Source organism: Nerophis ophidion, linkage group LG06, assembly GCF_033978795.1.
Source record: "Nerophis ophidion isolate RoL-2023_Sa linkage group LG06, RoL_Noph_v1.0, whole genome shotgun sequence".
NCBI lineage: Eukaryota > Metazoa > Chordata > Actinopteri > Syngnathiformes > Syngnathidae > Nerophis > Nerophis ophidion.
This window is the reverse complement of record NC_084616.1, coordinates 22,097,186-22,119,536: the sequence shown is the minus strand read 5'-3', so window position 1 is coordinate 22,119,536 and position 22,351 is coordinate 22,097,186. Positions and strand designations below refer to the sequence as shown.

At 39.1% G+C, this 22,351-nt stretch overlaps 1 protein-coding gene across 3 annotated transcripts in view; it reads right to left on the bottom strand.

Moving 5' to 3' along the window:
* Positions 1-22,351, bottom strand: part of ap4b1 (adaptor related protein complex 4 subunit beta 1) — a 45,799-nt gene that overhangs the window by 2,365 nt on the left and 21,083 nt on the right. For 2 of the 3 annotated variants that reach the window (XM_061903085.1, XM_061903083.1), the window contains exons 7-13: positions 21,032-21,130; positions 19,381-19,492; positions 16,166-16,249; positions 15,982-16,085; positions 10,806-11,013; positions 5,291-5,584; positions 4,213-4,364 (exon numbers count right to left, since the gene is read on the bottom strand). In XM_061903085.1, the coding sequence (XP_061759069.1) occupies positions 4,213-4,364; positions 5,291-5,584; positions 10,806-11,013; positions 15,982-16,085; positions 16,166-16,249; positions 19,381-19,492; positions 21,032-21,130 (1,053 nt within the window). Of the gene's footprint in view, positions 1-4,211; positions 4,365-5,290; positions 5,585-10,805; positions 11,014-15,981; positions 16,086-16,165; positions 16,250-19,380; positions 19,493-21,031; positions 21,131-22,351 lie in introns of all 3 variants that reach the window. The other variant, XM_061903084.1, reaches the window with a different exon arrangement.

Here is a 22,351-nt window from a genome sequence, read left to right as displayed (position 1 = left end):
TATATGTATACAGTAATACTGCTTGTATACACTGTATTTTCATACATGTACACCAGGGGTCTCAGACACGTGGAGACATTATTTTGCGGCCCCCACCTCAATATGAAAGCTTAAAAGGCCTACTGAAACCCATTACTACCGACCACGCAGTCTGATAGTTTATATACCAATGATGAAATATTAACATTGCAACACATGCCAATATGGCCGGTTTAGTTTACTAAATTACAATTTTTAATTTACTGCAGAGTTTCCTGTTGAAAACGTCGCGGAATGATGACGCCTATGATGACGCGTTTGTGATGTTATTGGTTGGAGGGGACATATTAGCCAGCACCACTTGCGGCTAAAAGTCGTCTATTTTCATCGCACAATTACACAGTATTTTGGACATCTGTGTTGCTGAATCTTTTGCAATTTGTTCAATTAGTAATGGAGAAGTCAAAGTAGAAAGATGGAGTTGGGAAGCTTTAGCCTTTAGCCACACAAACACACAGTGTTTCCTTGTTTAAAATTCCCGGAGGTGAAGCTTTACTATGGATCAGAGCGGTCAAGCGAACATGGTTCCCGACCACTTGTCAACCGGCAGGTTTTGGTGAGAAAATTGTGGCAATAAGTCGCCTCTTACCGGAGATCATCGGAGCTTGCGCCGTCCATGCAGCTGCCGTGACTTCCCTCAGAGACTGGCGTCAAGACACCCGTGGACACACCCCTTCGACTATCAGGTACTATATAACTCACTAAAACACTAGCAACACAATAGAAAGATAAGGGATTTCCCAGAATTATCCTAGTAAATGTGTTTAAAAACATCGGAATCACTCCCAATCCAATCGCCTTTTTTTTTGTTTAACTTTATTTATTTATTTACTTTTTTTCTAGTCCTTCACTATCAATATCCTCATCCACGAATCTTTCATCTTCGCTCCAATTAATGGGGAAATTGTCGCTTTCTCGGTCCAAATAGCTCTTGATGCTGGAGGCTCCCATTATAAACAATGTGAGGACGTGAGGAGCCCTCACACCGGTGACGACATCGTCTGCGACTTCCGGTAAAGGCAAGGCTTTTTTATTAGCGACCAAAAGTTGCGAACTTTATCGTCGATGTTCTCTACTAAATCCTTTCAGCAAAAATATGGCAATATCGCCAAATGATCAGGTATGACACAGAATGGACCTGCTATCCCTGTTTGAATAAGAAAATCTCATTTCAGTAGGCCTTTAATGATAATGATAGTGCGGCCCGCAAGTTTTATATGAATGGCGCTTGACAGCGTTGTGTGCAGGGCTGAAGGAATCTACTAATCACAATGTAGTATACATACTTGCCAATCCCCCCGGTTTTCAGTGCCCCTACCGAAAATCTCCCGAGGGAACCGTTCTCAGGAAACATTTCTCCCGATTTCCACATGGACTCCGACATTGCGGGCGTGCTTCAAAGACCGTGTATTGGACGTCAACTTTGTCTCCACACCTGCCGGCAAAATCACGTGGTGCTTTGCCTCCATACGTCCCGACAAAGTCACGTAATATGTGAGGCTTCTACGCTCACTCAAGTGAATGCAAGGCATACTTGGTCAACAGCCATACAGGTCACACTGAGGGTGGCCGTATACACAACATTAACACTGTTACAAATATGCGCCACCCTGTCAACCCACACCTAACAAGAATGACAAACACATTTCGGGAAGAACATCCGCACTGTAACTCATTATAAACACAACAGAACAAATACCCAGAACCCCTTGCAGCACTAACTCTTCCAGGACGCTACAATTTACACCCCCTATTCCTAACCCTTTGGATGAGTTCTCAACGTTTACTCACACAGCGTGCTCATAACCACATTCTAGCTGCCGACATGGCCTTCACCGGGGCCTCCGTGCATGTCGTCACTACTGTTGCATGCTGGGTAGTTCTTATATTCCCTATATCATAACATTCACAGTAAGTAAGTGTATACATTGTTGCTAACTGGAGAAATCAAATTATTATTATTATTACTTATGACTGATTTATTTACTTAAATCTCATTGTGTTCATTTATATTTAGATTTTATTTTGTGTTGAAAATAAAAAATAAAGACATTTAAAAATATATTTAAGAAATATTTTCTTGCGGCCAAACCTCACCCAGCTTCTGCATCCAGTGGCCCCCAGGTAAATTGAGCTTGAGACCCCTGAAGTACACACTAATACTACTTGTATAAACTGTATATTCATACATGTACACACTAATACTACTTGTATAAATGCACTTTGATAAGTAAGTAAACTCTGACTCTATATTTATACATGTACATACTAATATTGCTTGTATACACTGCATATTCATGCATGTACACACTAATACTACTTGTATAAACTGTACAATCATATATGTAGACACTAATACTACTTGTATACACTATATATTTATACATGTACACACTAATACTACTTGCATAAATATACTTTGATAAGTAAGTAAACTTTCAGACTATATATTTATACATGTACATGCTAATATTGCTTGTATACACTATATGTATACATGTACACACGAATAGTAATTGTAAACACTGTATATTCATAAATGTACACACTAATACTACTTTTATAATCTGTATATTCATACATGTGATCACTAGTACTACTTGTATAAACTGTATATTCATATATATATATACACTGCATTTTTAGACATATACACACTAATACTACTTGTATAAATATACTTTGATAAGTCAAGTTTGACTGTATATTTATACATGTTCATACTAATATTGCTTGTATACACTGTATATTTATACATGTACACACTAATACTACTTGTATACATTGTATATTTATACATGTACACACTAAAATACTTGTATAAAGTGTACATTTATGCATGCACTCACAATAATACTTGTATGAAGTGTACATGTACACACGTTAATACTTGTATGAAGTGTACAAGTACACACTATAATACTTGTACAAAAGGCACATTTATTCATTTACTCCAAATACTACTTGTACTAAGTGTACATTTATACATCTCCACACTATAATACTTGTATGTGTACACGTACACAGTATAATATTTGTATAAAGTGTACATGTACACACTACGATACTTGTATAAAGTGTACATGTACACACAATACTACTTGTTTAACATGTACATGTAAACACAATAGTACTTGTTTAACATGCACTTGTACACACAATAGTACTTGTTTAACATGTACACACAATAGTACTTGTACAACGTGTAAATGTACGCACAATAGTACTTGTACAACGTGTACATGTACACACTATAGTACTTGTATAAGGTGCACATGTACACATTATAGCACACTATAGTACTTGAATAATGTGTACATGTACACACTATAATATTTGTATAAAGTGTACATGTACACACTATAGTATTTGTATAACGTGTACATGTACACACAATAGCACTTGTATAAAGGGTACATGTACACACTATAGAACCTGTACAACCTGTACATGTACACACTATAGCACACTATAGTACTTGTATAATGTGCACATGTACACAGTATAATACCTGAATAACGTGTACATGTACACACTATAGTACCGGACTTGTATAACATGTACATGTACACGCTATAGTACTTGTTTAATGTGTAAATGTACACTATAATACTTGTATAGCGTGTACATGTACACACTATAGTAATTGTATAATGTGTACATGTACACACTATAGTACTTGTATAAGGCGTATATGTAGACACTATAGAACCTGTATAACGTGTACATGTACACACTATAGTACTTGTATAAGGCGTATATGTAGACACTATAGAACCTGTATAACGTGCACATGTACACACTATAGAACCCATATAACGTGTACAGGTACACACTATAGAACCCGTATAACGTGTACATGTACACACTATAGAACCTGTATAACGTGTACATGTACACACTATAGAACCCGTATAACGTGTACGTGTACACACTATAGCACACTATAGCAGTGGTCCCCAACTACCGGGCTGTGGCTTGATTGGTACCGGGCTGCAGAAGATTTTTTTATTCATTTAAAAAAATAAAATAAAAAATAAAAATAATTTAATTTTTTTATTAAATCAACATAAAAAACACAGAATACACTTACAATTAGTGCACCAACCCAAAAAAACTCCCTTTTTCATGACAAAAAAATAAAAAAGTATTGTATTGTTGTGTTGTGTTACCTTGCAGCCACAGACGTTCAAACTCCTGAGCGCTGAGTGTCGGGAACAAACTAAGAGGGACAACAGCGCTAGTCGCCAAGGTGTCTGCAGGTGTATCTGGAAGACCAACAGAGGAGAGGTGGGGCTTGGTCGCCAAGGTGTCTGCAGGTGTGTCTGGGAGACAAACAGAGAGAAGGTGGGGCTTGTAAGAAAAGTCATATAATTGAGAACCATTAGTTCTGGTTGAGGCAGCACGGTGGCACATGTACATGTTAGTACTGGGAGAACATGCGAACGCCACACAGAAAGATCCCGAGCCCAGGATTGAACTCAGGACCTTCGTATTGTAAGCCACATGCATTAACCCCTGTTTCACCGTGCTGCCCCTCTTCAGGGGTTTTATGATACCAAAATCCATGAGTGAGATCTTTGGCCCAAATCTGTGCTTTCTCCACATTTTGTTATGATACAGCCCCATTCCAAAATGGAATTAATTAATTATTGTCCTCAAAATTTTACACACATTACCCCATAATGTCAATGTAATATTTTAAATGTATTTGTTTTAATCAATTTTCGAAATTAAACATATTTACGTTATGGGGTCAGGGTTTCCCACACATTCATTTATTTGTGGCGGCCCGCCACAAAAGAATTACGACTGCCACAAATTAAAAAAAAAAAATAATAATTATTATTATTTATTTTTCGGCTTTTGACTCGCTCGCCCACTCATAAAAGCAATGGGACTCTGTCTGTGAATGGAGTTTGTAGTTACATATTATATAAATATGTAATTATTATATAAATATGTACATAACGTGTTGTAATTATATTCCAAACCCCCCCCCCCCACCCGACCACACCACCACAAATAAATGCCTGACCTGTGGGAAACACTGGGGGTATTGTGTACAATTTTGAGGGCAAAAAAAATATATATTTAATTTTGGAGTACGGCTGTAACATGAAACGCGATGCACTGTATGAGTCGAGTCGCCCCCCTGGTGGGCGGTTACAAAACAGGCCATGCGATCATAGAAGACTTGGTGATGGTCAATATCATGAACATATCAGGACTCCTTTGGATGTAGACTCACCTGCAGGAACACCTTCAACTTCAGTGTCCAGGGGGTCTGCGAGGTCAGAGGTCATGTGATCAACGTCGTCGCTGTTGACGGACTCTGTCCCAGCGGCGTTCTGCCAGAGAGGCATCAGCGTGTTGAAAGCGTGAGCCCACTGGCTTGGCGGCTCTGCGGGACGGCCAATAAGAACGCCAAGGGACGGGTCGGACCTCCGACCCTGGAGGACCTTGCGTGTCTCGTCAACCCCGCATCGTAAAAGGCGGTAGTAGAGAAGTGCCTGATCGCGCACGCACATGTCAGTCTCCTCATCTGTGGGGGACATTTTTTTTCTCCATTTGATTAAAATTCAGTGGAACCTCTATTTACAAACTCTTCCATTTGCCTCCATGTGCAAACCATGTCTTTGTGTATGAGCGCTTTATTCATTTTGTGTCCCGCTTGCAGGCAAAAAATGGGGCGCAACCTATTTGTGGAGGCGGAGCCTTGCTGACCAGTCCAGTACAAGTCACTTCTCAGTCATTCAGCATGTGGTATAACTCAATATTGTTCCCTAAAAGACAGCATGTTAATCTAAGTAAATTTGACTTTTTAAAATGTGTATTGTAGCAATATAGTTATTAAAGTTAGGATTTTTGTGATTTCTGATCGTTTGTGAGAGCACCAAATAGGCTTCTAGGTGTGCGTGTGTTGGCAGAGCGGTTCATACAGGACAGTTCAGCTGGTTGTTGTTGTTTTGGCTTGTTAACAGGGATGTATTGTACTGTGAATATTGCAATATTTTGGTATCAAAATCCTCACAATAATACTGTGACTATCAAACAAAAACTTGGTCAGAGTAGTTGTTTTCTGGCACTTTGGATTAATTAAACGACATCTTTTAAAAGTCAGTGCATGGCAAGAGCATGCGAGGTCCATGTGTTGGAGGTCGTAAAGGGGAGAGAAAGGATTGTTTTTTGGAAATTTTCATCAAAATCGGTCCATAACTTTCAGAGGTATGTTCCTGACTGACAAATCCTGGAGAAAAGACAACCTCTTTGGTCTGCAGACTGCAAGGTAATGCTCGCCGCCTTCATCTGGAAATTTTCCAAGATGCCAAGATGTTTTTTTCAGTAACATTGAATCAACTCATAGTTTAAACAGATTTGTTATCCAAGTTTTAAGTAGGAAATACGCCAAGCGGCAGCTAGGATAATAACAATCAGTTTGGTGAAAAAACATTTTAGTGGTGTGAATTACTGGGGGCACGATTCGTATCAGAATTGATCCCATAGTACATTATTTTTTATAATAATTATAATATTTTTCAACAAAGGTTACATGGGAGAAAATCTCCTTGTAGCATGGAGATGGCATAAAAACATATTTAGAAAAAAAAAGTATTTTTATCACTTTTTTAAAAATTATGACTCTTTTTAGAATCAGGAAACAACCATGATTCAGTTGTGATTCGATTTTTTTGTCCACTCCTACAACACACTGCGGGTGCAGGTAACAAAAGTAATATGACAAGCTACTTGATAAACCATCATCCGGAAAATGTATTTGATGCCAGCGAAGCCAACCAACAATTTGTGAGGTATTTACAGTAAAGGCCTACTGAAACCCACTGAACTCGTGACGTGACGCGCACATACATCCGGTAAAGGCAGGGCTTTTCTATTAGCGACCAAAAGTTGCAAACTTTATCGTCGATGTTCTCTACTAAATCCTTTCAGCAAAAATAAGGCAATATCGCAAAATGATCAAGTATGACACATAGAATGGACCTGCTATTCCCGTTTAAATAAGAAAATCTCATTTCAGTAGGCCTTTAATAAACGTTAAAATGTCCCTGAACTTTTCTAAGAATCAGCGTTTTTCAAAGTGATATAAAAAGATGTCCACAACAGAGGACACTGTTTATCTGAAGTTAAAAGGTGAAAGGGACTTAAGTGAATATTACTGTTTTACACTTAATATTTATAGTTAGTAGTCAGTGTAAAAACACTAATCTGAAAGTATGTGTATATATATATATATATATATATATATATATATATATATATATATATACATACATATATATATTAGGGGTGTAACGGTACAAAAAAATTTCAGTTCGGTACGTACCTCGGTTCAGAGGTCACGGTTCGGTTCATTTTCGGTGCACTAAGAAAACAACAAAATATAAATTTTTTGTTTATTTATTTACCAAATTTGCAAAATCTTCCACCAAAAATATTTTTCTTAGTGGAATATTTGATGTGTAGTAATTGGAAACTTGGATAGGTCAAAAATTCCTAATAACATTGATTTTGATTCGATATTATGTTTTGAGCAATGAGTTTGAAAAAAAAAAAAAAAAACAGCTTTGTTTTATTGGTCAACGTTGCAACTTTTTCTAAATTACATTTAGCCTTTAAGCTTCTTTATTTCACTTTTGTTTATGTTTTTGTTTATTTTAAAAGTATTTTTAGAATGTGCCGTGGGCGTTTAAAACATTAGGTGTGGGCCGCAAATGGCCTCCGGGGCACACTTTTGACACCCCTGCTAGAGATAATAAAAAATAAAATCTGATAAATCAATGGGTAAAAAGCAGAGCCTGGCGACGCATGCGTGTTTATCATAACTCTCTCGCTCTCTCTGTCTCTGCCCCTCCCTCACGAATGTTTCTGCGCACAATTTGTTTTGTTTTTAACCCCTTCTTAACCCCTAACGTACATTGAAAATACACGCAACCCTAACTTAAAACGACATTTGAGACCTTTAAGAAACTCCACCCGGACAGAGGAGGTATGGTCAGTCTATCGTACCTCGGTCGCTGCTAGCATGCCATGTGTTTTTTTTATTGTTTATTGATTGAAACTTTTATTATTAGATTGCACAGTACACATATTCCGTACAATTGACCACTAAATGGTAACACCATAATAAGTTTTTCAACTTGTTTGAGTCGGGGTCCACGTAAATCAATTCACGGTGCCTCGGTGTGCATTGTTTACACAACGTGCGGTGCGCTACTTAATATGTCCGCGTGGAACTCGTTTGGTACGCCTCCGAACCGAACCGAAACCCCTGTACCGAAACGGTTCAATACAAATACACATACCATTACACCCCTAATATATATTGCACACACATATGTATGTATATACATACATACATACATATATGTATATTGATATACATACATACTGTATGTATATATACAATCATGTATGTATATATACATACATACATACATACATATACATAAACACATTTTATATACATGTACAGTATATAAATACACACACACATACATATATATATATATATGTGTATGTATATATATATATATATATATATATATAAAACATGTATATTTAAATATAAACGTAAGCATGCGCACACACACAATAATATTGTACTTGGTCTCTAATACTGTGATATCTATGTGAAACCTTTCAATCCGGTTTTAGGGCAAATTACTCTACTGAGACAGCCCTCGCAAAAATGACTAATGATCTATTGCTAACGATGGATTCTGATGCGTCATCTATGTTGCTGCTCCTCGATCTTAGCGCTGGTTTCGATACCGTCGATCATAATATTTTATTAGAACGTATCAAAACACGAATTGGTATGTCAGACTTAGCCCTGTCTTGGTTTAACTCTTATCTTACTGACAGGGTGCAGTGCGTCTCCCATAACAGTGTGACCTCGGACTACGTTAAGGTAACGTGTGGAGTTCCCCAGGGTTCGGTCCTTGGCCCTGCACTCTTCAGCTTATACATGCTGCCGCTGGGTGACGTCATACGCAAATACGGTGTTAGCTTTCACTGTTATGCTGATGACACCCAACTCTACATGACCAACACGCTGGAGGCATGTCTTAATGAAATTAAACAATGGATGTCCGCTAACTTCTTGCAACTCAACGCCAAAAAAACGGAAATGCTGATTATCGGTCCTGCTAGACACCGACCTCTGTTTAATAATACAACTTTAACATTTCACAACCAAACAATTAAACAAGGCAACTCGGTAAAGAATCTGGGTATTATCTTCGACCCAACTCTCTCCTTTGAGTCACACATTAAAAGCGTTACTAAAACAGCCTTCTTTCATCTCCGTAATATCGCTAAAATTCCCTCCATTTTGTCCACTAACGACGCTGGGATCATTATCCATGCGTTTGTTACGTCTCGTGTCGATTACTGTAACGTATTATTTTCGGGTCTCTCCATGTCTAGCATTAAAAGATTACAGTTGGTACAAAATGAGGCTGATAGACTTTTGACAACAACAAGAAAGTTTGATCATATTACGCCTATACTGGCTCACCTGCACTGGCTTCCTGTGCACTTAAGATGTGACTTTAAGGTTTTACTACTTACGTATAAAATACTACACAGTCTAGATCCATCCTATCTTGCCGATTGTATGTACCATATGTCCCGGCAAGAAATCTGCGTTCAAAGGATTATTAGTGATTCCTAAATCCCCAAAAAAGTCTGCGGGCTATAGAGCGTTTTCTGTTCGAGCTCCAGTACTCTGGAATGCCCTCCCGGTAACAGTTCGAGATGCTACCTCAGTAGAAGCATTTAAGTCTTACCTTAAAACTCATTTGTATACTCTAGCCTTTAAATAGACCTCCTTTTTAGACCAGCTGATCTGCCGCTTCTTTTCTTTTTTCTCCTCTGTCCCCCCTCCCTTGTGGAGGGGGTCCGGTCCGAGGGCCATGGATGAAGTACTGGCTGTCCAGAGTCGGGACCCAGGATGGACCACTCGCCTGTGCATCGGTTGGGGACATCTCTACGCTGCTGATCCAACTCCGCTTGGGATGGTTTCCTGTGGGCGGGACTCTCGCTGCTGTCTTGGATCTGCTTTGAACTGAACTCTCGCGGCTGTGTTGGAGCCACTATGGATTGAACTTTCACAGTATCATGTTAGACCCGCTCGACATCCATTTCTTTCGGTCCCCTAGTGGGGGGGGGAACTGCCCACATATGTTGTCCTCTCCAAGGTTCTCATAGTCATCATTGTCACCGACGTCCCACTGGGTGTGAGTTCTCCTTGCCCACTGGGTGTAAGTTTTCCTTGCCCTTATGTGGGTTCTTCCGAGGATGTCGTAGTCGTAGTCGTAGTGGTTTGTGCAGCCCTTTGAGACACTTGTGATTTAGGGCTATATAAATAAACATTGATTGATTGATTGATTGATATCTATCGTACTATGAGACTTTGGCTGCGTTACAGCCCCACTTGTTAATAAAGACTAGTTGATCCATCACGTCCTTGTTGTGTTTGTTTGATATACAGTACTGTATAATACTATATATTGTATTTTAAAGTGTACAAACCTTCACTAAAATATGGACTTTTGTTGAGGCTGGAACCAATTATTCATATTTACATTGTTTCTTATCGAGAAATTTGCTTTACTTTACAAACTTTTCTATTTACGAACTCTGTTGAAGAACCAATTAATCGAGGTTTCATTATGTTTCAAACATGTTCTTAGTCCTTTTTCCTGTCTGTTACACACACACACACACACACACACACACACCTATACAGTAGTGCAGCAGTCTTCCAAGCATGTCCTGCGTCTCAGCAGGGCGGCACAAAAACAACCTTACAGAGGCGGTCAGCAGCTCCATCTTGACCCCCGGTGACGTCTCACACCTCACAGTGTCAATGAACACCTCCAGTGTGTAGGGGGCGCTGGAGATTCTATCGCCATATGCTCCCAGGAACCACAGCAAGGCCTGCTTGCCCTGTTGGGATGAAGACAGGAAGCTGAAACATTTTAACCATAATCTCTTTAGCCTCAACTGGACAAAATTCTCAAAAGGATCGGGAATATGTTCTTTTTTTTGTTGTTGTTTTTACAAAATCATCCCACTTCAATAGACATGCACCTGGGGATAGGTTGATTGGCAACACTAAATTGGCCCTAGTGTGTGAATGTGAGTGTGAATGTTGTCTGTCTATCTTTGTTAGGCCTGCGATGAGGTGGCGACTTGCCCAGGGTGTACCCCGCCTTCCACTCGATTGTAGCTGAGATAGGCCCCAGCGCCCCCGCGACCCCGAAGGGAATAAGCGGTAGAAATCGGATGGATGGATCCTTCATAAAACTGCTTGGAAGAAAGGGATTGACAACAACTTATTTTGGTTCTTCTGCGATGAGGTGGCGACTTGTCCAGGGTGTACCCCGCCTTCCGCCCGATTGTAGCTGAGATAGGCGCCAGCGCCCCCCGCGACCCCAAAAGGGAATAAACGGTAGGAAATGGATGGATGGATGGATGTTCTCAAACCAAACATGGACAGGTAATGCCCTTATACATATAATACCTCGATACTCGATAGTATAGCTACAGAAGATAATAATAAAGCAAAATATAAGAAAGATATTGTGTTAACTGTTTAGGGAAAATACAAGTTCTGAGGTACCTAAGCTTACGAGTTCTTTGTAATTGTTATGCTTTGGTTACAATCAAAAATGTGTGTTAAAGGCCTACTGAAACCCACAACTACCGACCACGCAGTCTGATAGTTTATATATCAATGATGAAATCTTAACATTGCAACACATGCCAATACGGCCGGTTTAGTTGACTAAATTACAATTTTAAATTTCCCGCGGAGTTTCTTGTTAAAAACGTTGCGGAATGATGACGCGTATGATGATGCGTGCGCGTGACGTCTTGGCTTGTAGCGGACATATTAGCCCAGCACCACACACGGCTAAAAGTCGTCTCTTTTCATCGCATAATTACACAGTAATTTGGACATCTGTGTTGCTGAATCTTTTGCAATTTGTTCAATTAATAATGGAGACTATAAAGAATAATGCTGTTGGTGGAAAGCGGTGGATTGCAGCTGCCTTTAGCATCGAAACACAGCCGGTGTTTCTTTGTTGTGAACCTTTAACAGAGCGGTCAAGCGAACATGTTTCTCTACGTCAACCAGCAAGTTTTTGGATGGGGAAAATTGGGATATTAAGTCGGCTCTTACCGGAGACTTCAGTGGATAATGCGACCTCATCCTGCAGCTCAAAAAGGCAGCTGTGATCTTGGCTCCTCCATTGGCTTCTCTGAGAGACACTGGCGTTCACCGCAGCCCTCTGACTTTCAGGTATGACTTTACAATCTCACTAAAACACTATTAAAACAATAAGCAGATAAGGGATCTTCCAGAATTATCCTAGTAAATGTGTCTAATTACATCTGAAACGGTCCCACTGCCGCCGCCTGGAGCCGTTGCTTTTTTTTTTGTGTGCTTCACTCTAACGTTCCTCATCCACGAATCTTTCATCCTCGCTCAAATTAATGGGGAAATTGTCGCGTTCTCGGTCCGAATAGCTCTTGCTGCTGGAGGCTATGGTTATAAACAATGTGAGGATGTGAGGAGCCCTACAACCCGTGACGTCACGCGCACATACTTCCGGTAAAGGCAGGGCTTTTCCATCTATCCATCCATTTTCTACCGCTTATTCCCTTTCGGGGTCGCGGGGGGCGCTGGCGCCTATCTCAGCTACAATCGGGCGGAAGGCAGGGTACACCCTGGACAAGTCGCCACCTAGCGACCAAAAGTTGCAAACTTTATCGTCGATGTTCTCTACTAAATCCTTTCAGCAAAAATATGGCAATATCACGAAATGATCAAGTATGACACGTAGAATGGACCTGCTATCCATTGAATAAGAAAAATCTCAATTCAGTAGGCCTTTAATGTGTGTTAAAACATCCTAGCATTAGCTTCTAGCTAGAGAGGGAGATAACTTTGTTTTTTTCCAGGCATGGTTGTGAAGAAAGTGAGCGTGAAGGACAGTGCTGAGAAGAAGAAGGAGTGGATGATATTCATGAATTTAAAGAAATAAATCAACAAAAAGGTGACGGAGTGTGTAGCTAGCGAAGTTCGTGCAGCAGTTTGAGCGTAGCACTGCTAGTCTGCACCATACTCCAACAGAGTGAGGATGTGAAATGAAGAAACATTTATCCATGAAAATAGGGAGTAGCTGCTGATGGTGTGTTTGACAGAGAAGCAGCTGGAAGGAAATAACGTAGAAGAAGAAGGTGAATACTATACATTAATATTACCTTATAAAACTACTGTACTTTTTTGTACTGTATTACATTCTATTGTATTGTTCTTTTTACAATATTAATGATGTAAAATTTCCTTTTTAAAAGGCGTGTTATATATATATATATATATATATATATATATATATAAATTGCGATGCTGGGGGGACAAAGCAACAATTAAAGTTATGTGTGCATCACACAACTGCTTCAACTTGTATCACGATGTACCAGTGTATTCTTATTTTGGCTACATGCTGACTACAGCTACAAACTTATTATTATTAATAATACTACAATTATAACATTACACATAATTTTCTTAAATTTGTTTAAAAAAATGAAATAAGGTAATTATTATTTTTATTTTCATCACTATTATTTCTATATTGTCACATTGTGAGGTTGCTCTTTGATATTCTCAACAATGAAGTTACAATTAAACTAAGCATACAGAGGAAGGTACATTAATATGCACATAAGTGTAATAAGTGTTAAACCAACAATACAGTTTGGTATAAAATGATAAAAGCAATACAACCTTACAGGAGAAGGGTTGGCTCTTATGCCACTAGCTTAATGCTAACATACAGTGGACGGTTCCAGTGACAGGCTAACGGAAATTAGCATCGCGTTTGTTTTAAACGTTGCTCAAACCTCAAACTCTAACTTTAAAATAAATAACGTAGTGTGGAACTTTAATGCCAGGATAGAGCAGCACATATATCACCCGGAAGGTAAAATGTACCTTCCTTTGACGCCAAATCTGGAAAAAATGTACATAAATTCCGGACTATAAACCGCTACTTTTTTCCTAGGCTTTGAACCCTGCGACCTATAGAACGGTGCAGCTGATTTATGGATTTTTCCTCATTGATGGCCAGCTATAAAATAAATAATGAAAAAAAAAAATCAAGCAAACACACTGAATTTGTGTTACTGTTTAATCTATGGCGCCATCTTTTGAACGAGTTTGCTCACTACAAGTGCTGCAGTGGCTGCATTGCACTGCTGTTTAGACTGAGCTATGAATTTGCCAGAAATACAGTTACCGTTTGGTCCTTGAGCCGCCCACAGCGTTTCTACTCATATGGATTCTTCATCCATCACTCCAACCAACATTTATAATTTTTACAATATAACTAAATCAATTCAAACGTATCAAACCGTTCCATGTGTGGTGTCTTCAAAAGTGTTTTCATACATATTTGTACCTGCTATCATAATGCAAGGAAGATAGCGTTGTTAGCATTAGCTAACATGCCAACACGTTTCTGTGTTAGTGTTATTAACTTAAAACAGCATTCTTTTTGTATGGTTTCAGATTTGCAAATTCACCAAAACGTCACCGTAAAGTTATTGAGTCTGTTTAACTGATTGAAGAGCTAGCTTGCGCAGCCAAAGGGCCTGTGACGATGACTTCTGTTTTGTTTGATTCGTCGTTTTACTGCCTTCTTACAGACACCGTTTTGAAACAACTAGGGTACACAGTGGGGCAAAAAAGTATTTAGTCAGCCACCGATTGTGCAAGTTCTCCCACTTAAAATGATGACAGAGGTCTGTAATTTTCATCATAGGTACACTTCAACTGTGAGAGACAGAATGTGAAAAAAAATCCAGGAATTCACATTGTGGGAATTTTTAAGAATTTATTTGTAAATTATGGTGGAAATAAGTATTTGGTCAACCATTCAAAGCTCTCACTGATGGAAGGCGGTTTTGGCTCCAAATCTCACGATACATGGCCCCATTCATTCTTTCCGTAACACGGATCAATCGTCCTGTCCCCTTAGCAGAAAAACAGCCCCAAAGCGTAATGTTTCCACCCCCATCCTTCACAGTAGGTATGGTGTTCTTGGGATGCAACTCAGTATTCTTCTTCCTACAAACACGACAAGTTGAGTTTATACCAAAAAGTACTATTTTGGTTTCATCTGACCACATGACATTCTCCCAATCCTCTGCTGTATCATCCATGTATCCATGGATACATGGATGATACAGCATATATCCATGGATATATGGTGTTCTTGGGATGCAACTCATCCCAAGAACACCATACCTACTGTGAAGCATGGGGGTGGAAACATCATGCTTTGGGGCTGTTTTTCTGCTAAGGGAACAGGACGATTGATCCGTGCTAAGGAAAGAATGAATGGGGCCATGTATCGTGAGATTTTGAGCCAAAACCTCCTTCCATCAGTGAGAGATATGAATGGTTGACCAAATACTTATTTTCCACCATAATTTACAAAAAAATGCTTTAAAATTCCTACAATGTGAATTCCTGGATTTGTTTTTCACATTCTGTCTCTCACAGTTGAAGTGTACGTATGATGAAAATTACAGACCTTTGTCATCATTTACAAAATATTTATGTGTAAATAACTCATTTCACAGCGTATATATATTCGGCATATAGGCCAGTGCGGCTAATATAAGAGGAAACAATTATTCTAAATTTCAGTGGGTGTGTTCTATAGTCTGGAAAATACGGTATTAAAACCACATTAAAATGTTTTTATTTGAGGCGAAATGAATGCTTGGGAAACACTTAGACCCAATTCACACAGACTGGAAACAGAACTGGTTTATAACCTGAGGACCATCTATAGGTAATATCCATGCTTACCAGGTTGGCAGCAGTATCAGGCTCACCTGGCTGTCCTGTAGCGTCTCCTCACAGCCCTCCAAAGCAGAACACACAGTCTCACTACACTGAGGACACACCCACACCAGATCTCGCATCGTCTGCACCACAGCTGCACAGCGGAGGAGTAAGGGGAGAGAGGTAGTAAATTGTGACTAAGTGCTGTACAGTACAAGCGGAACTGAAATCTACCGGATGTGATGTGCTCTTGTTTGAGCCCAAGCAGGCCGATGAGGATTTTGAGACATCTGTCACTGTAGCTCCTCCCAATACGACCTGTGAGTGACCATGAAAGTTAACTAGAAATGTGCATCATTGTTCACCACACTGCATATTTCCTGCATAATACAATATGTGTAAAACTTATGTGTTTGTTTCATGAATAAAAGTGAGGAGGCTGACATTTAATCAATAAATACGGTCTAACAGGGCTGGGTGATAACACAGTATCAATATTTATCATGATAGACAAGTAATTGATATCAATTGAAAAAACGTGTTTGATGAAACGTTATTTTTCCAATTTTTTTTTCCTTCTTGGTGGGAAGAAAGATGAAGTATGGAAGCAAGGTTGGTTGCATGAACAAAGGCACTCGTTCTCTGGTAACCGAGTAATGCAGGAAGTGATCACTGATCAGTGGGAGTGAGACGCAAACAGCCAATCAGGTAACGGTATCAACTATCAAGTTTGGTTAATTAGTTGCACGGAGTGATAAGAGAAAGTCACACTAAAGAAATTGTGGATAAAGGAGAGAAAGTCCCCTGGACAGGTTTTTGGGATTTTTTTCAATGTGAAAATAGTTCTTCTCAGGTTTCTCTATGTTTACATTTTCACACTTTGCACTATTTTCTTACACTTTATGAAACATTTCTTACATATTCCTTATTTTAAAGAGCTTATTATTAAGTGTTCAATGTGATTTTACTATTTTGTTGACATTGAGTATTTTCCATGCTTGTGTTGACATTTCCTTTCTGCCTTCATAACTGAAATGAATTCCAGACTATAAGCAGCTACATTTTTCCTACACTTTGGACCCTGTGGCTAGTAAAACAGTGCGGCTAATTTCCTTTTTTTTTTTGCTGATGGCCATAAAACAAACAGTTCTCAAGAAAAATGTATGCGTTATTGCTTGTGATATAATGCTATCATTTCAATCAATCAATCAATGCTTATTTATATAGCCCCTAAATCCCAAATGTCTCAAAGGGCTGCACAAGCCACAACGACATCGGCGGTACAGAAACCACATAAAGGCAAGAAAAAACTCACCCCAGTGGGACGTCGGTTACAATGACTATGAGAAACCTTGGAGAGGACCGCATATGTGGGCAACTCCCACCCCCTCTAGGGGAGACCGAAAACAATGGATGTCGAGCGGGTGAGTTCGCTCACTGCAGGCGTTTCTACTCGACTCAAGACTTCATGCAACATTTGTAGGTTTTACTATAGAATTCATTAAACTATTGAATTAATTATTCATACTTATAAAACTATCCCATGTGTGATGTCTGGGAGTGTTTTCATACATACATGTACGTGCTATCGTAATGTGATAGCTAATGCTGGCATTAGCTAATATGCTAACACATTTACGGAGTGTCTGTGTTAGTATTATAAACTTACGATGGCATTATTTTTGTATTGTTTCAGTTTCGTAAATTCCTCAGTAAATTCACCAAAATGTCACCGTGGAGTTACTGAGTCTGTTTAGCGGATTGGAGAACAAGCTTGCGCAGTTAGTGGGTCCATGACGATGACTTCAGTTTTGTTTGATCAGCCGTTTCACTGCCGTGTTGCGAACATGGCCACAATTAAGGAATGTAAACATTCACAAAATATTTTTGTGTAAAAACTAATTTCACAACGTGTATATGTGCAACTTATAGTCCGGTGCGGCTAATATATGAAAAATATTTTTTTTCTACAAAAAATTTAGTGGTACACTCTATACTTTGAAAAATATGGTAATAAGAGGAGGGTTACATTTGAAATAAAAACATTTTTTCCTGGTCCTTTTCGACCGGTCAAAAAAAAAATCAATAATTATCTATACATCTATATTTTAGGGGTGTAACGGTAAACAAAAATTTCGGTCAGGTACGTATCTCAGTTTAGAGGTCTCTGTTCGGTTCATTTTCGGTACAGTAAGAAAACAACAAAATATAAATTTTTGGGTTATTTATTTAGCAAATTTGTAAACAATGGCATAACATACATATACACACAGGGTCCATTGCCAGGATTAATGTGGTCAACATATATAGAATAAAAACTAAATAAGATAAGGCTCACAATGGTTTCTTAACAAAACCTTTCTACATATAAAGTGCTTTTTTTGATTGATTGAGACTTTATTAGTAGATTGCACAGTAAAGTACATATTCCGTACAATTGACCACTAAATGGTAACACCCCAATAAGTTTTTCAACTTGTTTAAGTCGGGGTCCACGTTAATCAACATTGAACTGCCTCCAGTTGTTGCTCAGATTAAATAAAATGACAAAACTTTTCTTCTACATATAAAAAGTGCAACATTAAACATTTTCAAGTCAACTCAGCCTCAGATTAACTTTTCTCCCCCCCCCCCAGCCTGGCTAACTTGGTAGTAAGAGGATACATGGGCTTATTGTTCTTCCACCATAGAAGTGGGTCAAAATCTAGTTTTAATGCAATACAGCAACCCCCTGCAACCCCGAAGGGGACAAGGGGTAGAAAATGGATGGATGGATGGTCTCAAATGTGCTGCTATATAAACCTTTGCTATTGCTTTCGCCCTGCCTGGCTGGCCGAGGAGAGGCTGTTTGAATGCAGTGTTTGCACCACGCTCTTCTTTCTCTTCCTTAAAGCGAGGTTGACTTGGGGGTGGTGACGCTTCAAAGGGGTTAGCATGTTTGACGTGTTGGCAGAAGCATACCCTACTGCTGCTGAACAATGTCGGCAAACCTCCGTCCTCCATTGTTGTATCGCACCGCCAAGCCGAAGTGTTCCCAAAGGGGAGATGTTAACGAGGCAGGAGGGTCTTCCAGCTCTGGCTTTTGCATTTTGTCCTAGCCTGGTCGCTGCTAGCCTGCCATGTGTTGTGCCTCACTCTGCACTGTTTATACAACGTGCGGTGCGCTGCCTAATATGTCCGTGTGGAAACTCGTTCGGTACACCTCCGAACCGAACCGAAACCCCCATACCGAAACGGTTCAATACAAATACATGTACCGTTACACCCTTAATATATTTAAATCAATAACCATGTAAAATTCTTATATCATGATACAGTTTTTAGCCATATCTCCCAGCCCTATGTTCTATGCAAAGATGGTATACAGTGTTTCATTATGGGTGAACATGATGACGGGAGTGTAAACACAGCATGTTTACGTACTACCACACACGTGAGTGAGTGTTTACCAATAGCCGATATTGCGGCCTGGGCTGTGTCGGTGTTGACATCGGTGCAATATTCCTTCAGCTCGTCCAGAATCATCGCTACATTCTCATCATTCACTAGCTCGACCAGCACCTGCAAACGCAACAGCACTCCTATTACTCTTGTTAAAGCTCCTGTGCATACTTGCACACATGAAGTCGCATCCTAAGCAGCTCAAATGTTATTGTGTGGGTTTCTTTTAAGAAGTACAACTATTTGTAGCCTGCCTTGCTGCTCAACGGGAAATGACTAGCGGTAGTTATCATACCAGAAGATTATAATGATCATATTTTGATAAAAATGATCATATTTTGATAAAAATGATCAAACATACCGGATTTAACGTTACTCAAGTATAGCAAAACATTACCACAGATTTTCAGGCCGATATGAGGAATTATAGCATTATAAAATAGCTCTGATTAAAACAAAAACATAAAAAAAAGAAAAAAAAAAGGCGCTCCTAAGAAGCTAGATTACCCATACAGTCATGTAGATGGTTAGGGTGAGCAAGTCAAGCGCTCCTCGTCGTAAACCTACCCTTAACTCATTGTCCTTCCCAAATAGTGGGGTAGGCCCCCTGGGAGGGGTTGAGGGGGTTTCTGGGAAACATTCTTTATCGGTATCATGCACCGTGCACTGCAAAGTGTGCTCATTTTGGGTATTAATTTTGACTTCATTATGATTAAAAAAAATGCAATTATTCATTTTTGTTTTGTTTTATATATTGCTCTCCTCAGTTAATGTTGCTGATCGATTTGAATTTATCATGATTACATTTTTTCAGTATCAAATGGTTTGAGTCTTTTAAAAAAAGTTTATAGTTTAAAGAAGGATTTAATTTTGGGAGGGGGGGGATTTCTTTTTTGTTAAAGACAAAACAAAACTATGTTAAAGTTATTATTTTTGTATTCTTTATTGTTAATAAAGATACAATGTTATGCAGAGGTGCATTTATATTTTTTTTATAGAAAAATTATATATATTTATAGTCATGGGTGGGGTAGAAAACTTTTCTTCCAAAAAAATTGGGAAACACTGTTATAAGCAAACATGGCGTCAATTGTGTGGGACTTAGTCACTGTTTCGTTTGGCATGCTATTTGCACCAAATGTTCTGCAAACACACCACGAAGAGGAGGACGGGTGGGGGACATCGCGCTTCAACACATCAAACCTTGTCAGACACCTGAAACGCCAAATAGTGTTTTGAAAGCCTACAAAGACGTCTGCTGCACAAAAAAGGTGCCCCAAAGCAAGGTGTGCAAAAATTACACTTACTTCTAAATTGAAAAAAAAGAATAGATATAAATATCAAGGGAAACTCCTTGTTTGTAAACATACTTGGCTAATAAAACTGATTCTGAAGTATCAGTCTTGAGAAGCAGGAAGTTACCTAAATCGATTAGGAAGTGCATCTTTACTTATGATGCAGTTGTATCTTTAGATTAACAGTTAAACATTTCTGACAAAGAAAGAAAAACAATCCACAACATCCTGTTTGTGTTTGCCACATTTGAAGGGTCAAATTAGTGTACATCATGAGACTATTGGAATGATCCATTGCACAGAGGAGAGATTATCTTATAATGCTATTATTAATACTATTACATCTGGCAACATTGTGCCTTACCTGCATCTTCCTTTGCTTGATAAAAGCTGGCTCAGCATAGCCACAGAAGAAACGCTTGTAGTGCGCCCCCATCAGGCCAGGGACAGACCGCAGCAGCAACTGCATTGGGAACAGATTCATAAAAGTTGCTGCTGGGACAGATGTACAATAAAAGCACTTAATGAGAACCGTAACTAAGGCAAACACTAAAACAAACACATCTTCAGACTCCACATTACCTTAGAGCTGTGTTTTCATGTCATTGTTTTTTTTATCCTATTTTGTATCGTTTCTGATCCAACAATTATGGACTATCAGCGTCTCTCATTTGGTCCCAGTTGAAGAGTAAAGCTGCTGTATGTCACACGTGTTCTAATGATAACCCCAACATTTATGTGTTAAATCTGTTCTTTTACAATACAATTAGTAACATATGGCAGCTGCTGGTGCTATTGCTATTTTTGTTTGGTTCAAAATAATGTCACTTGGAGCCAGCAGCTTTGACTGATTGATAGAAACTTGTATTAGTAGATTGGACAGTACAGTACATATTCCGTACAATTGACTTCTAAATGGTAACACCCGAATAGGTCCACGTTAATCAATTCATGGTACAAATATATATTATCAGTATAATACAGTCATCATAAAAGTTAATCATCAGCGTATATACATTGAATTATATACAATCCAGAGGGCGGGGGGTTAGGTTGCTATCAGCATATTTCCGGCATCATACAAGTTTATCATCTGAGAAATGGACATTGTAACAGTGTAGGTCTCACTTCGTAGATATGTACAGCGAGCAGTGAACATAGTGAGCTTAGAAAGCATAAGAACAAGTATATACATTTGATTATTTACAATCCGGGGAGGTGGGATGTGTTGGGGGAAGGGGGTTACGCTAGGGTTGTAGCTGCTTGGAGGTGTTCTTTTAGTGCGGTTTTAAAGGCCTACTGAAATGAGATTTTCTTATTTAAACGGGGATAGCAGGTCCATTCTATGTGTCATACTTGATCATTTGGCGATATCGCCATATTTTTGCTGAAAGGATTTAGTAGAGAACACCCACGATAAAGTTTGCAACTTTTGGTGCTGACAAAAAAGCCTCGCCTTTACCGGAAGTCGCAGATGATGACATCACAAGTGTGGGGGCTCCTCACATATTCACATTGATTTTAATGGGAGCCTCCAACAAAAAGTGCTATTCGGACCGAGAAAACGACAATTTCCCCATTAATTTGAGCGAGGATGAAAGATTCGTGTTTGAGGATATTGATAGCGACGGACTAGAAAAGAAAAGAAAAAAAAAACGCGATTGCATGGGGACGGATTTAGATG